This window comes from Ovis canadensis, chromosome 15 (assembly GCF_042477335.2).
Source record: "Ovis canadensis isolate MfBH-ARS-UI-01 breed Bighorn chromosome 15, ARS-UI_OviCan_v2, whole genome shotgun sequence".
NCBI lineage: Eukaryota > Metazoa > Chordata > Mammalia > Artiodactyla > Bovidae > Ovis > Ovis canadensis.
In genome coordinates, this window is record NC_091259.1 from 61,263,562 (window position 1) to 61,287,345 (window position 23,784).

The following is a 23,784-nucleotide window of genomic DNA, read 5'->3' on the forward strand; positions in this document are numbered from 1 at the left end:
AAATTCCAGACTCTCAGAAGGAAAGCAGGTATTTAGCATAAACCATACTGCATTCAAACAGTTTGTGCATGGTCTACATTCATTAATTAGAATCTTACTATAGGAAGGGCTGTCCTTTCTTCCCTATTTATTCAATTGTGCACATCTACAAGGACACATGGGCTTTTAACTTGTTCAGCGGTTGTAATCTACTATCAGTTACTCAAAATATATGTACATGCACACACAGACACACATATATATAATACATATAAATATAATTTATATTTTCCTAAGGGTCGGTTGCCCAATGCTTTGGACCGCTGGACGTTTTAGTGGCGTCCCCTTTGAGATCCGGAACTTTCTCGCTCGACTCCCAAGTTGTCTAGGGAAGTTTTAGGCGGTGATGTCTATCAACAGACCGGCAACCAATAGGGGAGGGCGTGGGGAAAAGGGCCTGAAGACGGAAGTGGGCGGAGTGGAAGGGTGAGGGTCGCAGCCGGGGAGCTTTGTGGCAGTTGGAGACTGAACTTGGGCCTGAGCTGGAGCGGGTGGTGTCCGGTGTTGAGAGAGGGAGGGGCAAGTTCCAAGCCACCGCTGGGCCGGAACTGGGGGCCAGAAAGAGGAGGAATGAACCAGATTGGACCGCTAAGGGACTGGGCGGGGAGGGGCGGGGCCTCGCCTGCGCCGGCCCCCGAGGGGGCGGGGCTGACTCCAGGCCGCAGGGAACTGCCGGTCCCAACTGCCGGTCCCAACCGCCGGCGGGTTGCAGCTTCCGAGCTTCCTGGACTTCCACCAGCTCTTCTCGGCTTCCCGAATGTGTCAGCCCCGCCGCCAGCCTCTCGAAGTCTCTGTAGCCGTGTTTCTTCACTTTTCGTGGTTTGTGTCCATGTCCGCAGTTTCTCTCCTGCCCCTGTCTCCCCGGGCTTAATCATTTCCCAGGGCTTCAGTGTCCGAGACGTGAGTGCTTGACCCAGCTCCCAAATCGGCCCGAGAGAAATGGAGGAGCCGGGGTTCCGCGCAGGTGAGTGTGGCTGGAAGACTGGAGGGCCTCCCAAAACGTGAGGCGAAGTGTCTGTGCTAACAGGTTCGGCAGCACTCTTTGGGTTTAGGAAATCCAGTCAGCTGGGTCAGAGACACCCCAGTGGGCTAATAATCTCTCAGACACAGCCAGAAGGTATTCTTGGCTAGCTCTGTTTTTGTTTTCCTTCGACTGAAGCCTAACTTGTTTTGAGATGGAAGGGAACTGAGACTGGGAAAACGCGTCTTACTGGAGAGGGACTACAGGCTTCATATAGCCCAGAACTAAAACTTACATGAGTCCTGGGCCTTGGTCCAGGTTTTGTTACTGACCCATTGAGTGGCCTTAGAGGAGTTTATTCCCCTCTGTGGGTCTGAGAATCCCATTGTATACCATGAGAGGAGTTTGGACCGTAGGATCTTCAAAGACCTAACATATGATGAGTGCTCCCTAAGTATTAGTTGTTAGGCATGAATAAAATAGGGAGGTCTTCCTTGGGGTTCACTGGAGGCTGCTTGCTGCACTAGATTAATTGGAGTCTGTGGAATTACATTGTTCTTCAGGCTTGAGAAATAGGTGGCGTTATCTCCCTTGCAAGTGAGGAAACTGAGGCCCAGTGGTAAATTGGATTTGCTAGTAAGTGTCAAAGTCAAGTCAGTCTTAAAGTCCATGTTACAGTATACTTCCCAATAAGAGAGCAGGGAAATCTTGATTGAAAGGTGATTATATGGAGCAATAGTTAATAATGTTGAGTTCTCTGCTGAAATGAACAACTGTAGTCAGTTCAGTTGTGTCCCACTCTTTGCGACCCCATGGACTGCAGCAGGCAAGGCTTTCCTGTCCATCACCAACCTCTGGAGTTTGGTCAAACTCATGTCCATCAAGTCAGTGACGCCATCCAACCATCTCATCCTCTGTTGTCCTCTTCTCTTCCTGCCTTCAATCTTTCCCAGCATCAGGGTCTTTTCCAATGAGTCAGTTCTTCGCATCCGGTGCCCAAAGTATTGGAATTTCAGCTTCAGCCTTAGTCCTTCCAATGAATATTCAGGACTGATGTCCTTTAGGATTGACTGGTTGGATCTCCTTGCAGTCCAAGGGACTCTCAAGAGTCTTCTCCAACACACAGTTCAAAGCACAGTTCAAAAGCAAAAGAACTATATCTGATTTTCCTCTGTCCCTAACTCCTGGCACATGGTTTGTGTGAAATAGTTTGGGTATTGATGCCACAGCCACCACGTGTGTTACCATTGCCATCAACATGCTCAGCATAGTTAGTAAATTGTTAACTAATCGTTGCAGTGATAGCAAAACCATAAAAGAAATTGTGAAGACTTCTGAATTTATACTTTTACTTACATAATGCCTTAAAGTTTATGAAGCACTTCTGAGTGGTTCTTCATTCAGTCATCTTAGGTAAGTATTATTGTCATCCACATTTTATAAGCAAGGAATCCAAGACCTGGATTAAGTGACTAGTGCAAGGTCACACGGTAAGAACTTGTGCTTCTCCTTACGTGTTCTGTCAACTCCCTGTCCCTTTCTTTTTTCCTGGTCCTCCCTGCCCATTCCTATGCTTGTTCTGTGCTTTATTCTTACGACCCAGAAACATTCTGTTTTGATGTTGACCAATAATCTTGTGTTGGCTGATGATTAATAGTGTTGATATTAACTCATATCCTTATAAGAATTTAAAATATGACCTCTCCCAGAGGGGCAGAGGAGTCTAAATACTTTAAAGAAGGGTAGTTGTAATTGTGGTTGTTGTCTTCATCCTCCTCCTCCACAGGTTTCAAGGAGTAACGCTAGAATATGTAGTGATTGACAGTCCAAAAATAACAGCTGTCATATATTGAGCTCATACTGTGTCATGGGCCCTGTAACAGCTATTTACACTTTTTACCTCAATTCTTTCAGCCATTCTACTGAATTTTATAAACGAGGGTCCAGCAGTTAAATTACATGCCCAAGTTCATGTAGTCCTGGCTTGGCCCAAATCTTATTTTCTAAACCATTACACAGCCTTATCCTCTGGCAGGAGAGCCTGAATTAAGAGAGACGTGTGCTCAAGTATGGTGTGAGGAAGACAGTTGAGAATCCAGAATTGGAGTGAGGGGAGGTTTTTCTTCTGGACTTAGGAGGCCACCTCCCCATCCTTTTGGATAGTGAGCAGTGATACTTCTCACTTGAGGTTAGAAATCAGTGAACTGAGTTATTCACATGCTGAGTGATTTCACATGCTAAATAAATCACTCATATGCTGTGAATGACAAACTTGTCTTGACTGACACTAGGAACCTGTAGCCCAAAGTTCATTGTCCAGAAGGCTACCTTAGAGAGTGGTCTGAAATATGTACTTGATCTTGGCATTCATCTGCCAAAACCTGTTGAGTGGCTCCCTACCCATGGGATAAACAGCTTAATAAGGTATGGAAGCCTCCCAGGATTTGCCCTCCCCCAACCCCTTCAATGCCATCTTCATTCACAGCTTTTGCACTCCACTGTAGTCATACTGGATTACTCTGAGTCCTCACAGCTCACAGTGTGCTTTCTGATCTTTAGGCTTTTCATATCCACTCCCTCCCCTCTTTTCCTTTTTACCCTTCAGTTGGCTAACCCACTGTTCAGCCTTTAAGATCCAACTCACCCATTCATTCAAACATTCAATGAATATTTGTCAAGCCTATGAATTACCAGGCAGGGTTTTAGGTATAGAAGCATAGCAGTGAATAAAACAGACATGTGCATGCCCTTTATGGAACTTCTATTCTGTAAAGCATATTAAATAAGTGTAACATATGGGTGATGATAGGTGGCATGGAGAACAGAGCAGGGAAGAGGGGATAGAGAGGGACAAGGGAGTTGTCAGGGAAGGCCTCACTGATTGGATGATGTCTGAATAGAGCTGAAGAAGGTGAGGAAGTAAGGTGTGTGCCTATCTGAATGCCCCAGGCCCAGAGCATAAGGATATGAAATGGGATCACTTGACTTATTAGCTTTTCAAAACTCCACTGCTGCCTTGATCTGAACAGTTGCCTTTTTTCTGTTTTCCTGCATGCTCTCATGTTGACCTCTTAAAGTAGCAATTACTACATGATAATGTAATTGTCAATGTATATATGTCTGCCCTCACCTGGATGTGGGCAGGGACCTCTGATCCCTTTCTGTCTCCTCCGCACTTACCTTATAGACTGACTTCCAGTGGGCACTCAGAAATATTTATTAAATAAATGAAGAAGGCCTTGTGGGTCTCATTCTTACAGCCTGATTATTTTTACAAATGATTTGGAAGACAAGGCTTGGACAACAAATGGTGAGAGAAAAAATAATAATTCTAAGCTTGATTCTATCTGTCTGGCTTCCCTTTTTGGGCCTCTGAGAAGTTGAATACCTGAGAAATGTACCTAGAGATTTCCATTTTCAGCATTATAGCAAGCCAGCTAACCTGTAAAATGATGGATAAGTATAACAAAGCCTTTTATAGTTGAATTTCCAAGACAGTAAGAGAAATCCCCAGGGGCCTAAAAACCAAGAGTAAACTGAAAACTGGAGAAGTTAGCCCCTTTACATGACCTCAGCTGCCCTAGATGTTTGCTGGTCTTGCTTACCTCAAAGCTTGGGCTTTAATATACCTGCTATTACAGTGAATGAAACTATAGGCCCACCTGTGTTAGACTCTGGTTGAAACTGACATCCTTGCATGAAGCCAGATATCTTGAAAATCTATATCCTCTGATCAAGTGGAGTAGGAAAAAGAAATCTTACTACTGACAGAGATGACAAAGAAGATTGCTTCTTATTCTAGGCTCCAAGAGAAGGGAAAAGTTTGCCCAGAGAATTCTGAACCAGAGGCATTCTCCCATATGGATTTGGGTTTATATTTATATTGCTTGAATTGCCTAAAAACTCCAAGCCAGGAAAATTGACTATTGGAACCACCTGGGCTGGTAATACCTCTGAATACTCGGCAGAAGTACATACAGAATCTCTCTGGAGAGACACTTGACGCAGGCTACACAGGATTCCCACAGAGCCTGGAATATAGACTTGTTATATGAGAATGCTTGCTTTGGGCTATTGAGATCACGATGTTACTTTTGTATTAAAAAAATAAATGTTTAAGTACATCTTTGCCCCCCAGTGACCTCCAGAAGTGAAATGATAGAGCAGAGCTTGTGTCTGAGCGAGCCTTTGGATGTGGACACACACTGAGCTCCCTCCTGTCCTTGCAGAGGTCATGGAAGAAGTGACATCGTGTTCCTTCAGCAGCACTCTGTTCCAGCAGGAGGACAAGCGAGGGGTCACCTATCGGATCCCAGCCCTGATCTACGTGCCCCCTGCCCACACCTTCCTGGCCTTTGCAGAGAAGCGCTCCTCGAGCAAGGATGAGGATGCTCTCCACCTGGTGCTGAGGCGAGGGTTGAGGACTGGGCAATCAGTACAGGTGACTCTTTATCCCAGATCTGAGCCTGGGTCTCATTTCCTGCATTGTTCAGAGCATGTCAGAGTCTGTGCCTTTTTTATCAGTGCAGGAAAAGCCTTGTGTCTGAGCTGAAAGTGAAAGAAAGTGAAAGTGTCATGCCTGACTCTTTTCGACCCCATGGATAGTAGCCTGCCCCAAGCTCCTCTGTCCATGGGATTTTCAAGGCAAGAGTACTGGAGTGGGTTGCCACTTCCTTCTCTGGGGGATCTTCTTAACCCAGGGATTGAACCCAGGTCTCTCACATTGTAGCTAGACGGTTTACCATGTGAGCCACCAGGGAAGTCTGAGCTGAGGAGGGGGAAAAAAAGCAGTAAAAGCTGTGCTTTCCCTTATTGAATAATTACTGTTTACTAGGGGCACATTGAAATTCACAGCCACTCTGTGACATAGGAACTGTTGTCAGTCACATTTTACAGATGAGGATACTGAGGCTCAGAGTGATTGCTGTTTGCTCAGGGTCAAACAACTATAAAAAAGCAGTAAAAGCAAGCTTCAAACCCAGTCTCTGAATAGAGGCCTCCATGATTTGTGTATTCAGTTCAACCAACATGTGTGTGCTTTTCATTCACATTCTCTTTTATTCTCATAAGTCACTGAAAGCAGTAAGCATTGTTAGTCCAGTTTTGCTGATGAAGGATCCTGGTGCTCCGACAGGTAGGTAGCTTGTTCAGCGAAAGACACAGGGGAGGAAAACAACATCCATATTCTCCCCCCTCTTCCCTCTGCTTGTCTTCCTCCATGCTTTATGTGAGGTACATATTATTATCCCCATTTTATAAGAAGTAAAGTGACTTGCCTTAGGCACATACTTAATAAATGGAGAACTGGGATTGGTGCCCTTGTCCCTAGGTAGCACATTTTTACTGTGTTTTTAATGGGGGAGAGAATAGTTACTGCCCTTGGGGCTGTGAACTACAGGGTTAGTTTAGAACCCATTTTTGTTATTGTTGACTTTTATTTCAGAGATGGCTGAAGTGAGGATCAAGTGAGACAGTGAATTTGAATAAATACACACATAATCATACATACATACATTTTTTATGAGTTATTTTAATCTGCTTAACCTGCCCTGCTTTTTCTACTCTCAGAAATCTCACCTTTAAAACATCATGTCCTTAGGGATGCTTTGCTGTTACAGTGCAAATGCTGTTCTGCTGAAGGTGGGCCTTACAAGCAAGCCCTGGCTGCTTTTGATGCCTTACTCACATTTCCCCTTGGGGAAGTTTTTTACTTTAGGGAATTTCCATTCCCTGCTCTTACACCTTATCATGTGTCTGTCTTATGACCTCCCAAGGTTGAACCTCTGCTTATATCACTGGTGTCCTTCAGCCCAACTTGGAGTTCTAGCTCTTTTGTTTCCTCCCGGACAGGCAGTACCTATGGTTATGTTGCTCTGTTTTTTGCCACAGACAGTTGGGCAGTTAAGTTTTTTTTTATCAGACCATACCTGTTACATAACCTCACTATCCAGTAGTCACATCCAGTCACAAATGTGTCCACTTTAACTCTTTCTCTCTTCACTTTATTTTATTCACATTCATTCTCTTGTTTACTTAATTGTAGAATCTTAAAATTGGAAGAATTATCAGCCCAGCTTCTTTCCCAATATAGAAATCTTCTGTGTTCCATTGGTTGCTACTAATAGCTTAGTGGTTAAGAGCATGGCTTTGGAGTCAGGCAAGACCTATCATTTATTGACTGCGACTGTGAATATTTGACTCTTCTGTTTCATTGTCTGTGAAATATAATTAATAGTAGCATTTCCATAGTAGGAACTCAACATTAGTCACCTTCTATTAAGGATCTACATATACAACTCCTCAAATGAGAAACTTAATTCTGTGGCAACTGTTAACTTATTTTTTGAAATGAAATCCTCTGTACTTATCTGTAATTAGCTGTTGTTCTTGTTATGTTATGCCTTATGGGGAAGTCCATCTGTACATTATAAAGTCCCTAGTGTGGAGAACTGCTCTTTGATGTATCTGAAAGCAGTATCCACACCCTCCAGGTCTTTTATCTTTTAGCAGCTCCGTAGGCCACAGTCTTGAATTGATTTCTGGTCCTTTGAAAACTGTGATTACAGTCCTTGGGACCTGGCATGGAAGATCACTGTCTTTTTGCAAAGTATGGTACTCATAACTGAACTTATGACCCCAAGGATAGATTGACCAGCTCAGCAGTGAGGTGGCTATCCCATCTGGTATCCTTTTAATGCTGTCTACAGTGAAGTAGCATTTATTTTTTGATAGCTGCTTAAATGTTAAATAGATGGTCAGCTAAAACCTTCAAGACCTTTTCGGATTTTTTTGTTCTTTTAAAAACATTTTTAATTATGGTAATATGCACCTAATGTAATATTTTCCATCGTAATCATTTTTTATTTGGCCATACAGGGTCTTGGTTGTGGCAGGTGGCATCTTTAGTTGCAACATGCAAACTGCTAGTTGTGGCACATGGGATCTAGTTCCCTGACCAGGGATCAGGACCCCTGCATTGGAAGCTAGGAGTCTTGGCCACAGGACCACCAGGGAAATCCCTCCATCCTAACCATTTTAAGTATACGTTGCAGTATTGTTAACTGTATTACATTGTTGTGTAAAAGCTCTCTAGAATGTATTCGTTAGTGCATAACTGTAACTTTATACTCACTGAACAACAAATAATTTCCCTTCCTCAGTCCCCTAGAGATTAATACTGTACTTTGTTTCTGAGTTTGTTTACTTCAGATGTTTCATGTAAGTGGAATCATGCAATATTTTGTCTTTCTGTGATTGGCTTATTTCACAGAATAATATCCTCAAGGTTCATCCATGTTGTAGAATATGTCAGGATTTCTTTTTAAAGGCTGAGTAATAATCTATTGTATGTTAATCTATTATTTCATTTATCCAGTTTTTTTAGCCATTCATCCCTTTTATCTTATCCACTCATCAGCTGGTGGACATTTGAGTTGCTCCCACCTTTTGGTTATTATGAATAATGCTGCTGTGGAACAAGGAGGTGCATGTAAATGTCTCTTCAGACTGTTCTTTCAATTATTTTTTGTACAGACCTAAAAGTTGAATTGCTGAGTTATGTGGTTGTTGTTGTTATTCAGTCACTCAGTCGTGTACAACTCTTTGTGACCCCATGGACTGTTGCATGCCAGGCTTCTCTGTCCTTCACTGTCTCCTAGAGTTTGCTCAAACTCATGTCCATTGAGTTGATGATGCCATCCATTCATCTCATTCTCTGTCACCCCCTTCTCCTCCAGCCTTCAGTCTTGGTCAGCATCAGGGTCTTTTCCAGTGAGTTGGCTGTTTGCATCAGGTGGGCAAAGTACTGGAGCTTCAGCATCAGTCCTTCCAATGAATATTTAGGGTTTATTTCTTTAAGATTGACTGGTTTGGTCTCCTTGTTACCCAAGGGACTCTCAAGTGTCTTCTCCAATACCGCAATTCAAAAGCATCAATTCCTTGGTGCTCAGCCTTCTTTATGGTCCAACTCTGACATCCATATATGACTATTGGAAAAACCGTAGCTTTGACTAAACAGACAATCCTTATACATCAGAGGGCAGACAGAATGAAAACCACAGTCACAGAAAACTAATCAAACTGATCACATGGATCACAGCCTTGTCTAACTCAATGAAACTATGAGCCATGCCATGGAGGCCCACCCAAGATGGGTCATGGTGGAGAGTTCTGACAAAACGTGGTCCACTGGAGAAGGAAATGGCAAACCACTTAGGTATTCTTGCCTTGAGAACCCTATGAACAGTATGAAAAGGCAAAAAGATATGACACTGAAAGATGAACTCCCCAGGTCAGTAGGTGCCCAATATGCTATTGGAGAAGAGTGGAGAAATAACTCCAGAAAGAATGAAGAAGCTGAGCCAAAGCGAAAGCAATGCCCAATTGTGGATGTGACCAGTGATGGAAATAAAGTCCAATGCTGTAAAGAACAGTATTGCATAGGAACCTGGAATGTTAGGCCCATTAATCAAGGTAAATTGGAAGTGGTCAAATAGGAGATAACAAGAATGAACATTGACATTTTAGAAATCAGCAAACTAAAATGGACTGGAATGGGCAAATTTAACTCAAATGACCATTATATCTACTACTGTGGGCAAGAATCCTTTCGAGGTAATGGAGTAGCCCTCAGAGTCACAAAAGAGTCCGAAATGCATGACTTGGGTGCAGTCCCAAAAATGACAGAATGATCTCTGTTTGTTTCCAAGGCAAACCATTCAATATCACAATAATCCAAGCCTGTGGCCTCACCACTAATGCCGAAGAAGGTGAAGTTGAATGGTTCTATGAAGACCTACAAGACCTTCTAGAACTAACACCCAAAAAAGATGCCCTCTCCATCATAGGGGACTGGAATGCAAAAGCAGAGATACAATCAAGAGATACCTGGAGTAACAGGCAAGTTTGGCCTTGGAGCACAAGATGAAGCAGGGCAAAGGCTAACAGAGTTTTGCCAAGAGAACGCACTGGTCATAGCAAACACCCTCTTCCAACAACATAAGAGATGACTCTACACGTGGACATCACCAGATGGTCAATACTGAAATCAGATTGATTATATTCTTTGCAGCCAAAGATGGATAAGCTCTATACAGTCAGCAAAAACAAGAATGGGACTGACTGTGGCACAGATCATGAACTCCTTATTGCCAAATTTAGACTTAAAGAAAGTAGGGAAAGTCACTAGATCATTAAGGTATGACCTAAATCAAATCCCTTGTGATTATACAGTGGAAGTGACAAATAGATTCAAGGGATTAAATGTAATAAAGTGCTTGAAGAACTATGGACGGAGTTTGTGACATTCTACAGGAGGCAGTGATCAAGACTATCCCCAAGAAAAAGAAATGCAAAAAGGCAAAATGGTTGTCTGAGGAGGCCTTACAAATAGCTTAGAAAGGAGAAACGAAAGACAAAGGAGAAAAGGAAAGATATACCCATTGAATGCAAAGTTCCAAACAATAATAAGGAGAGAGAAGAAAGCCTTCCTCAGTGATCAGTGCAAAGAAATAGAGGAAAACAATAGAATGGGAAAGACTACAGATCTCTTCAAGAAAATTTGAGATACCAAGGGAACATTTCATGCAAAGATGGGCACAATAAAGGACAGAAATAGTATGGACCTAACAGAAGCAGAAGATGTTAAGAGGTGGCAAGAATTCACAGAAGAACTATACAAAAAAGATCTTCATGACCCAGATAACCATGATGGTGTGATAACTCACCTAGAGCTAGACAACTTGGAATGCGAAGTCAAGTGGGCCTTACGAAGCATCACTACAAAGCTAGTGGAGGTGATAGAATTCCAGCTGAGGTATTTCAAATCCTAAAAGATGATGCTGTGAAAGTGCCGCACTCAATATGTCAGAAAACTTGGAAAACTCAGCAGTGGCCACAGGACTGGAAAAGGTCAGTTTTCATTCCAATCCCAAAGAAAGGAATGTTCAAACTACCGCAAATTGCACTCATCTCACACTCTAGCAAAGTAATGCTCAAAATTCTCCAAGCCAGGCATCAACAATACATGAACCATGAACTTCCAGATGTTCAAGCTGGATCTAGAAAAGGCAGAGGAACCAGAGATCAAATTGCCAACATCCGTTGGGTCGTCAGAAAATCAAGAGAATGCCAGAAAAACATCTACTTCTGCTTTATTGATTACACCAAAGCCTTTGTGTACATCACAGCAGGCTGTGGAAAATTCTTCAAGAGATGGGAATACCAGACCACCTTACCTGCCTCCTGTGGGTCAAGAAGCAACAGTTAGAACCGGACATGGAAGGACTGGTTTCAGATTGGTAAAGGAGTACGTCACGGGTGTATATTGTCGCCCTGCTCATTTAACTTATGTGCAGAGTACGTCATGTGAAGTGCCAGGCTGGGTGAAGCACAAGCTGGAATCAGGATTGCCGGGAGAAATATCAGTTTCAGATACACAGATGATACCACCCTTATGGCAGAAAGTGAAGAGGACCTAAAGAGCCTCTTGATGAAAATGAGAGGAGAGTGAAAAAAACTGGCTTCAAGCTCAGCATTCAAAAAACTAAGATCATGGCATCTTGTCCTCCCATCACTTCATGGCAAATATATGGGAAACAATGGAAACAGTGACAGACTTTATTTTTTTGGAATCACTACAGATGGTGACTGAAGCATTGAAATTAAGAGATGTTTGCTCCTTGCATAGAGGAGCATAGAAGAAAAGCTATGACAAACCAAGACAGCCTATTAAAAAGCAGAGACATTACTTTGCCAACGAAAGTTCATCTTGTCAGTTATGGTTTTTCTGGTAGTCACTGTATGGATGTGAGAGCTGGACCATAAAGAAGGCTGAGCAGTGAAGAATTGATGCTTTTGAACTGTGGTGTTAGAGAAGACTCTTGAGAGTCTCTTGGACTGCAAGGAGATCAGTCTAGTCAATTCTAAAGGAAATCAGTCCTGAATATTCAGTGGAAGGATTGATGCTGAAGCTGAAACTCAAAACTTTGGCCATCTGATAAGAAGATCTGACTCACTGGAAAAGACCCTGATGCTGGGAAAGATTTTGGAAGACAGGAGGAGGGGGCAACAGAAGATGGGATGGTTGGATGGCATCACTGACTCAATAGATGAGTTTGAGCAAGGTCTGTGAGTTGGTAATGGACAGGGAAGCCTGGCATGCTACAGTCCATGGGATTGCAAAGAGTTGGATATGACTGAGTGACTGAACTGAACTGAACTGAGAAGCACTAATGCTTTTAATGAGCCTCATGTCTTCCTACGAGTCTTTCACTCCTGCTTTCTCCCTTCCCCTCATCTAGTGGGAACCCCTGAAGTCCCTGATGGAAGCCACATTACCTGGACACCGGACCATGAACCCCTGTCCTGTGTGGGAGCGGAAGAGTGGCTATGTGTACCTTTTCTTCATCTGTGTGCGAGGCCATGTCACCGAGCGTCAACAGATTATGTCAGGGAGGAATGCTGCACGCCTCTGCTTCATATGCAGCCAGGATGCTGGCTATTCATGGAGCGATGTGAGGGACCTGACTGAGGAGGTCATTGGCCCAGAGGTGACACACTGGGCCACTTTCGCTGTGGGGCCAGGTCATGGCATCCAGCTGCAGTCAGGGAGGCTCATCATCCCTGTGTACGCCTACTACATCCCATTCTGGTTCTTTTGCTTTCGGCTGCCATATAAAGCTAGGGCTCATTCCCTGATGATCTATAGCGATGACCTAGGAGCCACATGGCACCATGGCAGGCTTATCAAGCCCATTGTGACAGTGGAATGTGAAGTGGCAGAGGTGATCGGGAAGGCCGGCCACCCCGTGCTGTATTGCAGTGCCCGGACACCAAACAGGTGCCGGGCAGAGGCGCTCAGCACTGACCATGGTGAATGCTTTCAGAAACCAGTCCTGAGCCATCAGCTCTGTGAGCCCCCTCATGGCTGCCAAGGCAGTGTGGTGAGTTTCCGGCCCCTGGAGATCCCAGGTGGATGCCAGGATCTTGCTGGCAAAGATGCACCTGCCATTCAGCAGAGTTCTCTGCTGTGCAGCTCAGTGAGGCCAGAGCCGGAAGCTGGAACCCTGTCAGAAACATGGCTCTTGTACTCACACCCAACCAATAAGAAACGGAGGGTCGACCTAGGCATCTACCTCAACCAGAGCCCCTTGGAGGCTGCCTGCTGGTCCCGCCCCTGGATCTTGCACTGCGGGCCCTGTGGGTACTCTGATTTGGCTGCTCTGGAGAATGAGGGCTTGTTTGGGTGTTTGTTTGAATGTGGGACCAAGCAGGAGTGTGAGCAGATTGCCTTCCGCCTGTTTACAGACCGAGAGATCCTGAGCCATGTGCAAGGGGACTGCTCCACCCCTGGTATGAACTCTGAGCCAAGTAAAAAGTAATCGCTTAGGACCCAACTTTGCATAGAAGGCTACCGTAGAAGGCAATCACAGCCAGGACAGTGGAGGCCAGGATAACAGAGGTTACTGAAGTCTGCAGAGAAACAAAACACCTAATATTCTGCTCCCTACCTGTTTTCACTTCTCATTCTCCAAAGAGCAAAATGAACCTCTTGCCATAGTTACTGCATTCGAAAGAGCATTGAACGGTGAGTTGAGAGACTATGATGTCATCTTGGCTCTTCTACTGGCTTGCTTTGGGACCTTGGACATGTCATCTGTACTCTCTGGGCCTCAGGTCTCCATCTGTAAAATGAGAGGGTTGGGTCTGTGATATCTCTTCTTCCCATCCCTAGGAAAGGCAGTGTGCCTGCCTGCTCCCTGATCAGCAAGTCCTGGCTGTATGTAGGACTCTTATCTCAGAGTAAAAGTCAGCAGGCTCAGCTTTTCAAATGACTTGCCACTCATCCAAGTATGAGGTTACAAGCAGATGTCATAGCACAAAGGAAGATGTAGGTGGACTGTTTTATTTTTAATAACAAAAGCACTTACATCCTTCTGATCATGCACGAAGCTCTACAGACTCATTGTTCTAGAGGAATCGGGCCAAGCAGCAGAATTATAGGTCACTTACCTTCTCCAGCTTTGGAGCTCTGCTCAACCTTTCTTTCCTTGTCCAGAAAGCATTACGTCTGAACGAGAAAATGAGGTGCTCAATGTCAGTGATCTTCAATAATGGTACTTAATGTTTCTGATGGCATGACTCCTATGAGAGATGAAGTTCATTTATTAGGATAGTTCTTGATGAGAAATGAACATGATTTAGGACTTCAAAGCATCAGACAAAACTTCCCGCTATTGCTGCTCTCAGAGTTCACAGTTTAGGGGGCTAGAAGAGGGATAAAATTCAAGAAAATAAATGTAGCTGGGGGATAGTTGATAGATGCTGGGCTCTAAGTGGGAGTGATAGTAGCTGCCGATGACATTATTTTAATTGTATTTTAATTGTGCCTGGAGTCATCTGCCCCAGAACTTGTCCAAGTGCTGGGAGCTAGCATGGGGAATCCCACCCGTGGCAAAGGTCATGAGGAAAGGGGCCTGACAAAACGCAAAGGCGAGATCAGGCCTTGAGGAAACCCCCTCTGGGCTTTCTCGAGCATCTACCCCCAAAACCAGAGTCTGCCTGCCTTATTGCATTATGCTTTCCACCTATTCTTCTGACATTACAGGGGGGCTATCCCTGACCACCTTTCTCTGGAAAAAATTAACTTAGAGCTCCAGTTAACAGTCTCCTGTGTATAAAAAGAGTGTTTCAGCTCAAACCCCTCTGATGGCTCTCTAACTTGCCTTACCCAGACTTTTACAACTATGCATGTGATTGTTTACAGGCCCCCAACTGTGAGAGGCACGGGAAGCCTAAAACATAAAGCCTTTCAAAGAGTTAAAAGTTATTAGAGTAGTGCTGGTGTATTATTTCATTATTGGGCCAATGCTTGTTGCTAAGTTCCCATATCTCTTATCCACTGTGCACCTGGGAGTGCGTTAGTTAACGTAGTTGGAGTGTAGGAAAACAAACTAGTAGCCTTGAAACTAACCACATCAGACTTTTGAGCTAATTGGTTCTTTCTTCGTTGTAACTTACTGCACCTTTGCTCAGTGAGAAATGTAACTTTGTTTGATACTTTCTGAGGCTGACATAGATTAGAAATATAAAGAAAAAAAACACTTCAAGGGAAACTAAGTTTTCTGGTTGAGCAGCCTTTATCAAAAGAGAGTCTTAAAATGTTTCACAGGCCTCCAAGGGCAGAAGATAATGTACACAACATCATTTGTGGGAAAGGTATAAAAGTCCTTTTTGAAAATAAAGCTATGGGGCCTCGCTCACCGAAGCAGCTTGGTCTCCCCGTGTCAATCATTCTCTCTCTCCCTCTCCCTCTCTTTTTCAGGCTGATCCCTTGGAACATAGAGGCTCCCTGCGATCACTTATCTGCCCGGGTTTCTAAGACCTGAACGGGAAGACGTTCTGCGTCTTCACTCCCTCGGGAGACCAGGAGGGCACCTGTGGCCTCTGTGAACAGGGTAAACTCCTTGTCTGGGGGTTTTATTGGCTTTCTATGTAAACCAAGGAATACCAGCCTCTTTCTCTCCTCTATTTTCTTATCTACAACATTCTTTCCTTATCTCTCTCTAAATCAGTCGCCGACTCTGTCCCTGCTTTGAATTACCCTGGATCCACCGGGGCTGGACCCCCTTATCCAAGCTGCTGTTTGTTTTTCTCAGGAAGTTGTCTTCACTCAGCCTTCTTTAACGGAGATGGTCGTCACTATTCAGAAGGTCTCTGGACTCACAAACTTCTGAATCAAACATATTTGTTCGGACCTACTGAAATTTGGACCATCTCTACTATTAGTGAAGTAGAGATGCTTCTTTATCTAATAGATTTGGGACAAACTTTGACATTGCTCGTTCTCAGATGATAGCAGATGGTTGCTCTTATTTTATAGATCATTTCCCCCATAAGCCTGTTACTGTGACAGATACTCTATCATGAGAGCTACCTTTTTTGTCCCTATTTTGGGAGTATAATACCTTAAACAGGCAGCAGGTAAATATATCTGGTGCTGAGTAATGATCCTGGAGAGTAAGTTGTCATCATGGAACACAGCCTAGAAAGTTGGGGGATGCAGTTGTACCAGTCAGATGACAGAGTCCTATAGGATGAAAGTAGAGATTAACTTCACCTACTTTAGCATATGGCTTAAGCCCAGGGCTTAGAGGGGCTTTTAAAAATCCTCTTAACCTCTCATACATTTGCTGAAGTTAATACATAGTTATGATCATTCACTCACTCAGTTATACATTTATCTAAATGTTTCCATAATTGAGTACCTGTGCATAATGTGAGGTACTTTCTAATTGCCAGTCCCTGCTTGAAAATTGCTTGTGGCTCCTCATTGCCTACTAAAGGGTGTTTCCATTTAGCCTGGCCTGTATGGCCTTCAGTTGTTGGTTGAAATAATGAACACTCCTCTCTTCTCTATATGAAGCTGCTGTCAGAGAAGACCTCAGTCGCTTTGGCAAGTGGCAGGGGCTGCAATTTCAGAATGGGCAGTGTCAGTGGTACAGGGAGGAACTGGGGAGGGGAGGATTGAAAGGGCAGCCCCTCCTGACTGTAGAAACTCCTTGTTCACCAAAGCTTTCCTGAGCACCATACTCCCAAATTGATAGGAATAGAGAAGATGGCTAGGTTCTAAAACCAGAGTTAAAGGATGGAGAAAATGAGAATACGAGGTTCTTTGGGACCATCCAAGAAGGGAGTCAAGGAAGGGAGCCCAGCCACATGCCAGGGTGGACCCCAGATGCCCAGACCTCATGGGAAAGTCTCATCCATCTTTAAAGTGCCCTCCCCTTTCTCCTTCCCCTTGGCTTCAGGTTTGCTTCTCCTCGGCAACTAGCAGTGAAACTCTTTAATAGGTGAAGGGGGTCTGAGCATATTTCAGTAATAGCAGGAAAAGAGGGTTGGGCACGGGTAATCCACAATGAGGATTAGAGAGCAGAACAGAGGGGTGATGGCAGCTGTGAGGGAAAAGCACAGCAGCGAGGAGTCCTGACACCTTTAGGAAGGGGAGAAAGGGCTACCCACAGGAAGCCCAGGTGGGAGAGATGGTGTAGGTGGTGGCTGCTGTGAAGAAGAAATGACAACAGGCCAGAGCTGTTGCACAAAATGTGTGGGAAGGAAAGAGGCCTGCGCAGGTTGAGCTGCAGACAAGTTCCAACCCAACCCTGTAACTTGAAGCTTGTCTCTGTGCCAAGTGACCATCCAAAACAGCTGTAGTGTCAGTTACCCAAGGTGTTGAGGGCCCTGGGACCTATACCATGATACCTGTCTCCTAACTGAACCCATTTCAGCCACAGTTGGGTTGGGAGAATGGGAAAGATAGAGCAGGTGAAGGCAGCTGTGAAGAAGAGAGAAAGGCAGACTAGGTGCCATGAAGAGCACTGGCTAGGCTGTGGTCTTTGGCCTGAGAGGCCCTCCCCCATCCTTGGCCCCTCGGGATTGACCCATCGCGCACAGATGACCCACCCCGGGACTGCAGGAAGGCGCAGAAGGCCCCTCTGTCTTCTGGTGTACACCCAGACCAGCCTCCCACTTGCTCAGCCTGCCATTCCTGCTCATGCTCCCTGCCTCCTGGTTTATTCACTCTAGGCTTCTAACCTTTACCTTTTGTGTGTGTGTGTGTTAGTCGCTCAGTCATGTGTGACTCTTTGTGACCCCATAGGCTATAACCTACAAGGCTCCTCTGTCCATGGAATTCTCCAGGCAGGAATACTGGAGTGGTTTGCCATTCCCTTCTCTGGGGGATCTTTCCGACCCAGGGATCTAACCCAGGTCTCTTGCCTTGCAAGCAGATTGTTGACTATCTCAGCTACAAGGGAAGCCCTAACCTTTACCTTGGGCCCTTGTTATTTGGACCTGTTTCTCCTGGTCACCAGTCTCCCCTCATATATCCATAGGATATCATGCAGCCACATCCACAGATAAGCGACCTTGCACCCTCCCTGTTGGGTAGCCCGAGGGACGCATACAGGTCTGCCCACAGCTGCACAGCCTCCTGCCCAAGGCAGTAGGTCCCATTCCTTCCACTTTGGCCAACAGGCTGTTCAGTCTTCTCTAAGAAGCTGTGAGTTTCCCCACTGTGTCATCCAGCAGCTATCATGTCATCCTTCCTGCGCTGCCAGAGCACATGGCATGTGCCTCTCTTTGGTCCTTAGCACAGGCTGCCCATAGGCCTCCACCAGGCTGTGAATGCCTTGAGAACCAAGTTTGTCTGCTTCCTTTCTGCATTCTTTTTACCTTGAGTCATGACTTATTTTTGTGATATTGCTAGCATATTCTGAATTCCCTGATGGTAAGGACTGTGTCTGATACCTTGCTTTGTCCTCTGCACCCAGCACAGGGCCTGGCACAGAGTAGGCAGCAGTAAAGTTGTGCTGAATGAATAAAGGAGTCAAAGACTCTTGGCCTTCTGGAGCTAACTGAGAGGCTAGGGCATGTTTCCCCACGGGAGAAGCATGTTGTGTCCCTCTGTGGCTGATGTGCTCAGCTTGCTGAACACGTTCCCTAAGTGAATCTTCTCTGTAGGGACTACACCCAGGCCAGTCAGCCCTTCCTTGGAATGAGCTGCTCTCTGGCTTGAGCCTGTTCCTACCTGGATGTTGCAGCATCCCAGCCCGTCTAAAGCCAAGCCTTGACTTGGGGTTCTTATTTCTTATTTCACTGGCATTTCCCCTTTGTTCTGATTGGCTTTTCTGTAACTGTCACTCCTCCAGGGAGACTCTGGGGCTCAGTGTTTTCCAGTGTGCCTTGTTCCGTGTTACCACCTGCCAGGAATGCTCTCTGTACTGTAAGAACTGCCATGACTCTTTGAAACAAGGAAGATGAATAAAGAGCTTAATTCTGAGGGCTACTGTTTTTGGCTTTTGTTGTATTAAGGTGATTATCATCCTAATACATCTATCTAATTTGTAGCCAACTTCTCTCAAAAACTGGATTTTGAGGCACTTTCTTGTGTTCTGTAAGAACTTTTACTTTCAGAAATCCTTACTAATAATAATCCTTTGCACTTTTACACATTGTCCTTTGAACATAGTTACCTACTGAGGAAAGCAGGGTAGAGATTAATATAACTGTTGGGTTGTGTATTACATGCCAGCTATTAAGTGTAGGAACTGGGGTGTACCAAATCAGCCCTGTCTGATACCAGCCCCATGCTGTAATTACACATCTTTTTCTATTTTGAAAGTAACCTTGAGGTTATTCTCAAATTGCTGCTGGAGAGGCCACAAATATTTAGTGAAGTGGGGTGACAGCTTTAACTTATGATTTTTACTTGACTGTTTGTTTCATTGAAATGGTCATTGCACTGGCTGAATTTCACCAGATATTTCTATGTGTCAATCTGCTTTCTTAAATTGATAGTTGGAAAACTTAAAATGGGCCTTTCATCATATAGTCATATAAAGATGAAAGAATAAATGAAGTTCAGAGAACTTCTAATTTACTTCTTAAAATTGAATTACAAAAATTGTTTATATAATCATTTGAAAAATCTGGTGATCTGTTTTATTTTTGTGTGTTCTGTTAGATTGCTCAATGTCTGAAGGACCTCTGGACTTGAGAGGAACATGCATTACTGTATAAACTTTAGTGTTCAATTTATTAAACTCTATTCAGTAAAACACTGAAAACCTCTTGAATATTTAAACAATGGCAAATTTTATTAAACTGGCTTAAACATAAATGCCAGTTACAAATTTAGTATAGCTGATCCTTTTTGGATATTTCAAATAGTAGATAAAGCATAAATCCAAACAGTATAAAACATATCCTTATACCAAAACAGCACAAAAGAGCTGATGCCATGGTTTTCATTTTGTTCCATATTGTTATTACACCTTTTGGGAATTCTAACTTTCAAACCTCTCTAGAGTTTCAGTTACTATAAGATTTTTTTCCCCTACCTGCCTAGGGATTTAGTAATAAATAGCAGATCCAAAGGAAAACAAATACTATTTCAGATAAGCTCTTTCTACTGGAAGCACTGAACTGGGAGGTTGGAGGCTTGGAAATAGACAGCCACCTTCCCCTTCTTGGCCAGTGGACAGTGTGGCAGAAGACTAAAAGAATTGGAGCCAGGCAGCAATAATCCTGATGATATCCACTAGGGTCCTTCCTGTTACAGGAACCTATAACCCACAAAAGTTGTTTGATTTTTATTTTATTTTTTAAGCTAGTTAGGGTTAGATGTATACAGCTTGCAACCGAAAGACTGCCTACCCATACTCACAGAGAATTTGATTAATTGGTACCACAATCTGTTAGTCCTTCCCTGGAGCAGAACAACAAGCCATGAGAAATTAACTTTCAATATAGTCTGCCAAAGTTTGATCAACAGTATTACTGAAAGGGTACCTTACTCAGACTTTGGAATAAGTGGAGAAAAAACTTGACTAGGAGGAGTCTGGAGTTCAGGGTCTTTGAGTTGACACTGACTTGATGGGTGTTTTGGTGTCAGCCACAGGCTCTCTCTGGGACACTTTTATTCAGCTACAGCAGGAGCATACTCCTAGCCCAGCCACTCACTTAAGAGTTGTGTGGATCTGATGAGGTAGTGAATCCTCAAAAGGGTTTGGGAAATGGTGAAATTTCCTGTAAATAAGAGATAATCTTTTTTCCATTGTTCTTCATTGGCAGCGCTGGACAGTAGAATGCTGAAAATGAGGGTGATGGATGGAAGGGAGGGGAAGGGAGGCCCACTGAGGAGGGTACTCTAAGGCTGGATGGCCAACTTGCCTCATCACCATCACATCTTTAGCAAACCACAGGCCTTTTGCCCTTCTTTCTGACTTTGCCCTAAACTTTTGCTCCTTTACTTAGGAATGTCCCAGTCTGTATAGAGAAGAGGGAAATCTCAGCCTCAAGTAGGAAGGGACTTGGTCTGAGTCATTGCTGGTCTCTGTGCCCACCATAGGATTAGGCATAGCACAGTAGAGGAAAGATGTGAGGGGAGTTACACAAAGTACCTACTATGTGCTTTTAGTTACACATACGTTTTCATTTAATTCAACAATGACATGATGCAGTCCAGTGTTTCACACCTGTAAGTGATGAAGTCAGACCTGATTCTAAACCTATATTGCTGTCATATGGCAAATAAGAGGCAGAACAGTGGGTGATGCTAACCTTGTAGGTTAATGTAAGGTAGAGATGGTGCCTCTTAAGTCCCTGGAACATGGTGAGCATTAAGCAGCTAGTGAGAGCCTGGTGGTGATGATCCCTGTAGTAACAAGATGTCTAGAGTGGCCTCTCAAACCAAAGGTATTCTATTTCAACCAGGAGAAGTGCATTTGTTTCTCTCCTTGGGAGCCTGGGTCTAACTGGAAATTACTTTTCAGTACACTCAACTTTCAGAGCAGCTGCCTTCCAAGACCCAGAGTCATCCTAAACATAGATTTTGTTGTCATCAACTAGGAATAGAATCAGAAATGAGAGCATATGTTCCCTTGATGACTAAACATAGAACTTGATAGCAGGTGAAGCTGACTTAGTGCCAAGTGCAGTCAGGGGCCTATGGGCAGGTCTCTGATTGAGCCACAAGTTGGAGATAGCAATACTGCCTCTGCCTTTCCCTGCTGTAGACCAGTCCCTGGGGCTGTACAGTGCCAAGTGTGAGTTTATTGCACAATGTGGTTGGACCTCCATACATGGTCTCTCATCCTCACAACAACCAGGGAGGCAAGACGTTGTCTCCTACCCACAGGCAGGGAAACTGAGCCTTGCAAACACTGAATAACCTGGGCAGTTAGCTTAAGTATAATTTCTTCACCTGAGTAGCACCGTGTTATAGTACTTAGCTCTTCATCTATTACTTACCTGTCTCATACTCGCACTCTCACCAGCTCCATGGGTGTGGGAAACTGAGACTGTCAGTGTCACTGCACGATTGCACTCATCTCACACGCTAGCAAGTAATGCTCAAAATTCTCCAAGCCAGGCTTCAAGAGTACATGAACCATGAACTTCCACATGTTCAACCTGGATTTAGAAAAGGCAGAGGAACCAGAGATCAGAGTGCCAACATCTGCTGGATCATAGAAAAAGCAAGAGAGTACCAGAAAAACATCTGCTTTATTGACTACACCAAAGCCTTTGACTGCGTGGATCACAACAAACTGTGGAAAGTTCTTCAAGAGATGGGAATACCAGGCCACCTGACCTGCCTCCTGAGAAATCTGTATGCAGTTCAAGAAGCTACATTTAGAACTGGAACAGACTGGTTCCAAATTGGGCAAGGAGTACATCAAGGCTGTATATTGTCACCCTGCTTATTTAACTTATATGTAGAGTACATCATGCGAAATGCCAGTCTGGGTGAAGCACAAGCTGGAATCAAGATTGCCAGGAGATGTATCAATAACCTCAGATATGCAGATGACACCACCCTTATGGCAGAAAGCAAAGAACTGAAGAGCCTCTTGATGAAAGTGAAAGAGAAGAGTGAAAAAGTTGCCTTAAAGCTCAACATTCAGAAAACTAAGATCATGGCATCCAGTTCTATCACTTTATGGTAAATAGATGGGGAAACAATAGAAACAGTGACAGACTAATTTTTGGGGCTCCAAAATCACTGCATATGTGACTGTAGCCATGAAATTAAAAGACGCTTGCTCCTTAGAAGAAAAGCTATGTCCAACCTAAACAGCATATTCAAAAGCGGAGACATTACTTTGCCAACAAAGGTCCATCTAGTCAAAGCTATGGTTTTTCGAGTAGTCATGTATGGATGTGAGATTTGGACTATAAAGAAAGTTGAGTGTCAAAGAATTGATGTTTTTGAACTGTGGTGTTGGAGGAGACTCTTGAGAGGCCCTTGGACTGCAAGGAGATCCAACCAGTCAATCCTAAAGGAAATCAGTCCTAAATATTCATTGGAAGAACTGATGCTGAAGCTGAAACTCCAATACTTTGGCCACTTGATGCAAAGATCTGATTCATTGGAAAAGACCCTGATGCTTGGAAAGACTGAAGGCAGGAGGAGAAGGGGAGAACAGAGGATGAGATGGTTGGATGGCATCACCAACTTGGTGGACATGAGTTTGAGCAAGCTCTGGGTGTTGGTGATAGGGAAGCTTGGTGTGCTGCAGTCCATGGGGTCGCAAAGAGTCGGACACGACTGAGTGACTTCACTGAACTGAACTGAACTGAGTGCTACTGATCATGTAGTACCCATTAGTCAGACAGCAGTTCGACCCTGCATCGGTCTGACCTGTCATGTTCTGCCCTTGCTGGTCCCACTGTTTGTGGCCATAAGAAAAAGGTCCTCCTTAGTGTTTCCCATTACCACTCTCTAACTCTCTCTCCTCAGGGGCCTCAGATCCAGATTTCTTTGGGGTCAAGACATTGGAAAATGATCAGGAAGCAGCAGCACCCATCTGCTACTCTATGTGCCTGGCTTAAAAGCTCACATTCATATTACTGAAGCTGAATGGTGGTTCTAGGCCATTGACTTCATGTAAAGGCCAAGTCCTATGGACAGATATGAGCTATGAGTGGAAGGTACCATGCTCATTTATTCCTTATATGATTCTATCCCCAGCATAGTAGGTACTCAATAAATACTCACTGAATGAATTAATGACGATTCCAGTTTCAATTACTTAGAGAAATAGAGATTCTCCAAAATTGGGATCTCAAAGAGGGAGCTTAGGCAGGATAAGACACACATGCCTTTCCTGACCTCATGCCTTTGGTTGAGATGTCATGGCATCCAAGTGATCCAGAGGATGATCCCTAAGCTCAAATTAAAGTGAACCCTGGATTCAGGGAGGTGCCATTAAGCGGCTCTC

General features: G+C 44.2%; 1 protein-coding gene and 1 long non-coding RNA gene across 6 annotated transcripts; both read left to right on the plus strand.

The window, feature by feature from the left end:
• Positions 1 to 438: 438 nt before the first annotated feature.
• Positions 439 to 15,269, plus strand: NEU3 (neuraminidase 3). 5 transcript variants are annotated; one of them, XM_069553094.1, is made up of 3 exons: positions 439 to 1,003; positions 5,230 to 5,441; positions 12,301 to 15,269. In XM_069553094.1, exons 1-3 carry the CDS (start codon positions 979 to 981, stop codon positions 13,378 to 13,380), a joined length of 1,317 nt encoding a protein of 438 aa, XP_069409195.1. In that variant the 5' UTR covers positions 439 to 978; the 3' UTR covers positions 13,381 to 15,269. The 5 variants fall into 5 exon arrangements, with proteins under 5 accessions (XP_069409195.1, XP_069409199.1, XP_069409198.1 ...); XM_069553097.1 differs by having other exon boundaries at positions 684 to 858; XM_069553096.1 differs by lacking the exon at positions 439 to 1,003 and adding an exon at positions 4,119 to 4,310.
• A 54-nt stretch (positions 15,270 to 15,323) lies between these two features.
• Positions 15,324 to 23,573, plus strand: LOC138420041 (uncharacterized). The gene is made up of 2 exons (XR_011249173.1): positions 15,324 to 15,456; positions 21,933 to 23,573. It is a non-coding gene; the product is annotated as an uncharacterized lncRNA (long non-coding RNA).
• Positions 23,574 to 23,784: the final 211 nt, after the last annotated feature.

What these genes read in the sequence shown, in the direction of transcription:
- NEU3 (XM_069553093.1), top strand. Translation starts at nt 5,193, where the DNA reads ATGTGGACACACACTGAGCTCCCTCCTGTCCTTGCAGAGGTCATGGAA. An exon ending in GGACTGGGCAATCAGTACAG is followed by an intron (nt 5,442 to 12,300) that starts GTGACTCTTTAT and finishes CCCCTCATCTAG; the next exon opens with TGGGAACCCCTGAAGTCCCT.